This window comes from Spodoptera frugiperda, chromosome 6 (genome assembly GCF_023101765.2).
Source record: "Spodoptera frugiperda isolate SF20-4 chromosome 6, AGI-APGP_CSIRO_Sfru_2.0, whole genome shotgun sequence".
Taxonomy (NCBI): Eukaryota; Metazoa; Arthropoda; class Insecta; order Lepidoptera; family Noctuidae; genus Spodoptera; species Spodoptera frugiperda.
This window is the reverse complement of record NC_064217.1, coordinates 3,181,439-3,189,227: the sequence shown is the minus strand read 5'-3', so window position 1 is coordinate 3,189,227 and position 7,789 is coordinate 3,181,439. Positions and strand designations below refer to the sequence as shown.

The 7,789-nt window shown below is 37.5% G+C and overlaps 2 protein-coding genes across 5 annotated transcripts in view; one reads left to right on the top strand and one right to left on the bottom strand.

Moving 5' to 3' along the window:
* Positions 1 to 346: 346 nt before the first annotated feature.
* LOC118267757 (uncharacterized) lies at positions 347 to 3,627 on the top strand. The gene is made up of 5 exons (XM_035581932.2): positions 347 to 514; positions 701 to 997; positions 1,213 to 1,398; positions 1,732 to 1,953; positions 2,890 to 3,627. The coding sequence occupies exons 1-5, from the start codon at positions 481 to 483 to the stop codon at positions 3,039 to 3,041; spliced, it is 891 nt and encodes a 296-aa protein (XP_035437825.2). The 5' UTR covers positions 347 to 480; the 3' UTR covers positions 3,042 to 3,627.
* A 3,115-nt stretch (positions 3,628 to 6,742) lies between these two features.
* LOC118267817 (connectin) overlaps positions 6,743 to 7,789 on the bottom strand; it is a 77,300-nt gene continuing 76,253 nt past the window's right edge. For all 4 annotated transcript variants that reach the window (XM_035582040.2, XM_035582041.2, XM_035582039.2 and 1 more), the window contains exon 3: positions 6,743 to 7,588. In XM_035582040.2, coding sequence (XP_035437933.2) covers positions 6,825 to 7,588 — 764 coding nt within the window. In that variant the 3' untranslated portion in view covers positions 6,743 to 6,824. The remainder of the gene's footprint in view (positions 7,589 to 7,789) is intronic.

The window sequence follows — 7,789 nt, the reverse complement described above, 5'->3', positions numbered from 1 at the left end:
GCCGTGGTATCACTCCGGTTGTGCCAACCGAATCGTACGAACCGGATAACCGGATCGAAGCATGACTCCCCACAGTGACAATCTCGCTCACGTCAAAATAAAACTACTTAATCAAAGCAACGATTTTCAATGTAGAAAGAAGATTTTGAAATCATCGTCAGGTCTTAAGTGGCCACTGCTGAGCTTTAAGTCTCTTCTTGCAAGGAGAAGGTTAGAACATTTATCACCACGCTGGCTCATTACGGGTTTCGTATAATCTAACCTATACAGATTGTATAGTGTAGTCTGTAGGTAGTGTAGGTATTAAAAAATAAAGCACATCTGTATAATTTGTAACAGCCTTTATATCAAAAATGACTGTCTATATTTTATACAAGGGTCTTACCCGACCATAAACAAGAATATAATTTTTATTCGCGAGCATATAAATGTAATGTTCCCTGTGCCCTAGTTTAATACTGTGTAGTATAACTAGCAGTGATGAAATCCATAGTGATTCTGATTTCTTTAATTGGTAAGTTTTTAAATATTCTTAGGACTTATTTCATAAGACGTTATAGACAAATTATCTGTTGTAAAATAATCTTCATGGAGATAATAATTATGTCTCAAGTACTAATCTAGTTACATATGTAGTAGAAACTGTAGACAAAGGTAGCTATACTCTACACTAAATTCTCTTACACTAAATTGTTTGCAGGTATAACACTCCCTCTGGCATACTCTCGTCATGTACCGTTTTATAGACGAGACTACACATACATTGAGCAATACGATGCCTTCTATAAACTACACTGGGACCTGAGTAGAATCAGCTGGAACTTGGCTTTCTTGGCCTGCGATGACGAAGGCGCCACACTGTTCTATCCGAAAATCAAAGGAGAATGGGCTTTGGTGAAGAACTTGACTGACAAAATGACAGAAGTACCAAATGTGACAGACATATTTGTTGGATTCCACAACGAATTTGACTTAGGAGAGTTTATTACGGTTGATGGTGAGTTCGTTATTTCATACTGTATACCTTATTATTGCATTATCAGTTGATCACCCTTTGATGAACACTATTATGTGCAAATAAAAAAAAACATAAAGTAAAACTGAATCAACGCTTATGATATTTTGCATTCTAATTAACAAAATGTAATGTATAAGTAGTGGATTATACATATATTAAGGAGATAATGGTAATAAGTAAAGATAATATTTCAGGTCAATCAACACCATATCCACTTGATGTTAACAGTCCTCAGAGTGGTCCGAAAGTGGACAACTGCGTGACAATGAATATAAACAACGGCGAGTTTCATGAAGATGTTTGTATTCGCGCAGAGAATACGCCTTTACCATTCGTGTGCAAAAAAACTGACGACGAATCATGCCCAACCATTGACCGCGGTAATATTTACAGCTCTACTTATATTCAATTTCAATTTATTTTACCTACTCCTATAGAATTGAGCACAAATGGTGTCCAGTAATAAATCTCGAATTTGATTTTCATACCAGACCCCATTATTCGATTTTCCATTTTATTATATGCACCTGTTAAAAAGTGAAAAGTCAAAGTCGTTTAATAATTTTCTTATAGCATAATTGGTATACATATTATACTACACAAAAAGTATATCTTTACTTATATTATACATGTGAAAGTGCACAACGCATACAGCGCCACGGTAGATAGCTGCGAGCAGAAAGCTAGTGTTACAAATAGTTTCATGGTTTCAGGTTACAAATATATAAAATCCTCGCAGAAATGTTACAAAGTGAATAATAAGCCGCACATGTGGCAGGAGGCTATGAAGACTTGTTTCATGGAAGGTGGAACACTGGCAGTCATAGAAGACAGTGCACAAGCGCAAGATATTTATAACATGATCGATAGCCGTTTTTGGTATTTTGTAGGCGTTCGAAGACTTTTCTCCCAAAGTGATTACTACACAGTGAAAGGTACGTGTTCAAATTCTCTATGTGGTCGTGGTAAAACCACGTGATATTGAACGTACAACGTGGTACGACTCCGCTGCCGCGCCAGATTAGTGCGTGGCAGGACGAGCTCCGGCGCGATCTCATGGCTGGAATGGAAGCAACGACTGTCGCACGCTCGGGCTCGCTGTCATTGCAGCGGTAAGTCCCCTCTTTGAGGAGTGGCTTGAGAGGCGTCACGGCATTCTCACCTACCGCCTGACGCAGGTGCTTACCGGACATGGGAGCTTCGGTAGGTTCCTGTTTCGGATTGGGCGAGAGGAAACATACGGTGGCTGCATGGGCTGAGCACCACCGTGTCCTCAGGGATGTGGTCGGCGACGGCGACATCTCGCTTCCAGCATTGGTTCAGGCTATGGTGCGAAGCGAGGAGGACTGGGATGCCCACTCCTCTTTTTGCGAAGCAGTCATGCTAGCTAAGGAGGAGGCGGGGCGAGTGAGGGAACGAACCTCCTCACGCCCCAGCCATCGCGAGAGACACTCCGAGTGTCAGGGATCGCGCGACGATCTCTGTCGGATCGTCGCGACGATTTGCGGACGGCGAGCAAGGGCCACCTGAGCAGAACTAGACCGTGCGTAACCGCGCGCGGAACGCGACGCGCCTCAAAGAGCCATCAGATAATCACAGATGGAACCCAATAAGGCTGATGCCGACTGCCTGGCGGGTTACCGGAGCTCCGGCTCGAAGAGCAGGAGTAGGAACGGGGTGGTTTTTAGTCAGTAAGAGTCTGTCACTCCCTCTCGCCTCGTCTAAGGTGAGAGAAGTCATTGGATGATATTCAACCCTCAATAAAAAATACTGGTGTATGAAGAGCGTGTTTACGACTCTAGTAGTACTCTAGTAGTAGGTCACAATCGCATGTCATTCTTTACTAAACTGAACTGAAAAATTACTTACAGGTCAAAAATTCATCGATATGTACAAACACCAATACAACGATCAGAATGCTGATTGTGGCACAGTCGCAGCTGGTGATGGGGGAAATCTTGCCACTTCCACTGATGATTGTGGCCAAAGGCTACCGTTTATTTGCGAGATGGAAGCACAATAGTATACTTTTTATTAAATTTTTTGTGCTAATCAGAAGGCGTAGTACGTGTTTGTTTTACGTGTGCTTGCGTGCAGCACTCTGATTGGTTGGTTCATTCGCGCCGGCCAATCAAAGCGCCGAACGCACTCTCGTTTCGTTTTCGTTCGACGTAAAGCAAACTAATACTATGGGTACAGTGCAACAAAATAAAGTTTTTTGTATAATAATGTATTAATTTAATTTTATTGAAACCTTTTTTGCCGCTCTTGATGTCAATGAGTTACTAGTTAACATTTCATAGTTTTTTTTAATGTTGCCCCACATTAGGCCTTTTCTTGTGTCGTAGGTGCGTTTACAACAAGTTCACATACACATGCCACTCAGACCCGAAATAACAATTTGTAGAATTTATCTTCTATTTATTTTCAGCATTTTTCGATTCTACGATCTTTTATTATTTGTTATGTGCTATGTATATTTTTATCGATCTTCCTTAATTGTCTTTACGATCCTTACCTACATTGAAAAATCGAAAATATTTTTGAAACCAAATGATTATATGTACCTTCTTCTAGTTTTATTGAATAAAACATTTATACCCAATCACCATCCTTGTTTTAGTAATATAAGTTTTTAAACTGACATGGTCACAATTTTTGAAACTCATAAAAATTAAAAAACATGGTAAATATCCCGTTTTAAGTTCCAATTCTACTTGTTTTAAAAGTTACTATAGAACATTTGATTTCTAGGTAAAGAATGTTACTAGATGACCTGCCTAAGGAGCGATTAGTTTACTACAATGGAACTGAAACTTAGGCACAAAGTTCCAGATGTTGAATGATTGAAGTTCCAGATGGGGCTCAGTAAGGCTGATGCCTGATCCGGAGCTGCAGACTACCTAGCGGGTTTACCGGGGCTCCGGCTCGAAACGCAGGTGTAGGAACGGCTTGGTTTTTAGTCAGTAAGAGTCTAACACTCCCTCTCGCCTCGCCCAAAGTGAGAGAAGTCATTGGATGATTGTTCCCTTTAAAAAAGGCACAGAGTTCACAAACTAAGAATATACCTAGTACCAACGAAGTTTAATTGGTACCCCACTGAGATGATCTAAATTTTCCCGGGCAAGTGAGGCATGTTTTGGTCATAACAGTATTTATTATACGACCACACTCCATTACAGGGGTCTCACGCAAGCCTACATCACGGTCGGGAAATTGAAAACCATCGAATCATATTAGGGATTTGAGTGAACATCATAAAAATATGAGTAAAAGCTCCCAGGATTGCCTAGAATAAAATATTCCGATACATTTTGAGTTATACATGTATATTTTTCATTTTATTTATTTTACTAATGTAGACAACTACTACTTTGCTTACAGTAACTCTTTGAGTATTCAGAATTTTGCCTAGCGTCTAGAATATAAAATTACCAATATAACACTACCCTGAAAATAGACTTATCTTTATTACACAACGTCTAGATTAACGTGAGTAGCTAAATAAACGTTCAACTAATACTCTACTCTTGTAGACATTTTTTTTTTGTTTTTGCTTCAAATTCTCAAAATATATTCTGAGACATTCGGAGGGTTTAATTGGATAAAGAAAACATTTGTCCGTCAAAATGTAATTGCCCAGAAAAAGGTAAAGAAAAACTGAATTATAATTGAATGAAATAATTTACTTAATCTGGGTGTATATCTTTTTATATATACGATAAGATATACACCCGTATATCTTTTTATATTTGGAAGTAACAATTAGAAATTGTAAGTAAATTGCTTTTCGTCTTCATCATCATTATCAGCCGGAAGGCGTCTACTGTTGAACAAAGGCCTCCCCCTTAGTCCTCCACGTAGAACGACAAGCTGCCACCTGCATCCATTGGATCCCCGCCACTCTGACGATATCGTCGGTCCACCTAGTTGGAGGTATGCCCACGCTTCGTCTTCCATACTATTAAATACTAAGTATAAGTACTGGGAGGTGAATGCACTTAATACATGTAAGTAGTATATAAATGCAGTCCGCCAAATAATTCAGTACAAGTACCTTAAAGTGGATCTAAGTAAATAGAGATTTTTTTGAAATAATGTAGTAAACAAGTTGGCGTATCACATGGTAAGCAATCGGCGTCGCCAATAGGCACCCAAAACACTAGAGAAGTTACAAATGCGTGGCTAGTTTTATGTAGGACTGGGAATTGAGGAATGGGGCGGAAGGTGTGTGAGCGTCTATTTACCTGACTTGTGAGTCATGTGAGCCGACGATGAAACTAGGCAAGTGATGATGTTTCTCGACGGTTTTCTACGACACCGTGGTATCATTCCGGTTCTACCGGCCCATTCAGCATGGCATTCCATTGACTGAGAGTTTGATTAAGTTCAGAGGCAGTTCCTAGATACCTAACCATTCGGTCAGGTTGGTTAGGTAAAGAGCCGAACTATGTATTGTTACAAAAAGTCTTCACTAAGCAGTTGACAAAACAATTGGGGTAATAACTGGGCATTAATCTTTATTTTCTACTTACTGCCAAGCTGACTTCCCAAGCGTATGAAAATTTGTAAATATCGCCATCTATATATTATTTAAGCAAACTTCACGAAGTTACTTTCTTTTGCTTGCCTAAAAAATCCTGGAATTTCACAAAAATAATCGATTATAACAATAAAGATTGTTTGGACATGTTAATATTTTTGTAAAAATAATTTCGTTAAATAAAAACAAACTAAAACAAGATGATGATGATGAAGAACTAAAAAATGATAGAATACATTTTATATTAAATAGAAATTTGAATTTAAAGATTTAATAAGTATTTTTTGTAACATTTAGTAGGTATTATTTATTTTATACCACTCTTACGGTACGCTATTTGAAAGTGTACTTTAGCGCCATCTTCTGTCATTATTATACAAGTACATGAGCGTCATCTATGAAAACAAAAAGACGATTGAAGCATTTCATGACATCGCTCCAATTTTAGTACTTCAAGAACTGCCCTAGATGGCGACACCTACCAGATATTTGGAGGACGTTAATTAATTATGAAAATAATTTATTTTAATGCGTATTTTAATACACTCCGACACAAAAGATAGAAAGTCTCTATTATTTTTAAACCTGAGAATTTCGTAGGTAGTAAAATGTATACTTTACTGAATTATAGGGGAAAAGTAATCGCTAACTCAATTAGCGAGTAAGAAGTTACAAATACCGGATGAAAATTATTGAATTTAACTTTTTTCCAAATATCTCAATAATGACACAGAATTGTGTTTTTGGTGTAAGGCAATGGGCTCGCCCTTTATTGTATAGGAATTATAACATAACTGTGAAATATGGGTGTTACCTACTTCTCGGTTTAATTAATGAAATATTTGAGGAATAAAAATCATGGATAAAGGTAAGAAAACAAAGTCCTATTAGTTTTAATAATTTATTTTATTGAAGTGATTGTGGATAAGTAGTTACAAACTACATAATACTGCTTTAAGGAGTCAAATACCACTTTCCATGATTGATTCATCAACAATTTTATGTAAAAGTGTCGAGTCTATTACCATAATAACTGTATACAAGTTCAGACTATTGATTATTAAGAGTATAGATTTATTTAACCTGAGATTCGAACCCAGGACATCATTTTATTCGATTCCAATTTTCACTATTTATACTTGATGTCAATGTCATTTCGTCATGATAAGCAAATGAAACAATTATAATCTTAAAATTATTTATTTTAATGACTGTGAGAGAATAACATTATCGGCTAAACAACTATTAAAATTATATTGTGATTTAATAAAAGTACAGTCTAAAGCATAATATCATTGTTACTAAAGCCACACTATTCACATTACTGCTTGCACTACTGTAGGCCTTCTTCGGCGAGGGTTTTATATCGTCTTGAATGCTCTTGCGAGTGTGCTCCTTAACTTTTTCTGGTCGTGCTTCATCTGACGCCATATCGTGGTCAAAATTATGTTCAAGAGGTTTAGCAGAAACAGTAACAAGACGAACTGTTGTGAACGATTCTTTATTCTTCGTTTCGTTTTCTTTATTTGGTTTCAATTTTTCATCTTCTTTGGGTTTCTTAGTCTTAACTGCATCTTCATTGTCTTCAGGTGTGGTTACCGACGATGACATTTCATATTCTGTTGTGGACGTCGTTGTATTTACTGGACTAGTTATTGCTTTGGTAGATATCTTGGCATCAACTTCCACAGTCGTATCGGGTTTCTTTCCAGTGACTGCCACGTTTGGTATACGACTAGAGTTAGTGCAGTTTGCCAAGTCCCTTACATCTATGTAAAATAGTTTCCCATTGAGTTGTGTCTCGTCATAGTATTCGTAATCTGTATTTTGTACTTGAGACTCCTCTTCTTCAGCAAAGACTTGACCCGTATTCTTTTCGACTTCCTCAGTTTTGGCCCACAGTTCCCTTAAATTGTTGTCAGGATTACATTTAAGGTTCTCAATAGCGCGTTTGAAATGAACATTCTGCGTTTTATTCATCAGTGATATGAACCAATCCAAACGGCAGTCGCAAGGGAAGTTGTTTTCTGAAAATTAAAAATTATAGCTTGAATTAGACAATGTTTGCGATTTGTAACATTTTATTTCTAGTAACTGATTATATGAAAACTTAATCCTTTGATTATTTTAACCTCTGGACATGTGTGATGTCTCTGGTAATTTTAGCTAGATATACTACTAGGTACACATAACTTTAAATGAGGTATTTAACTCAAACCCTTCTTAAA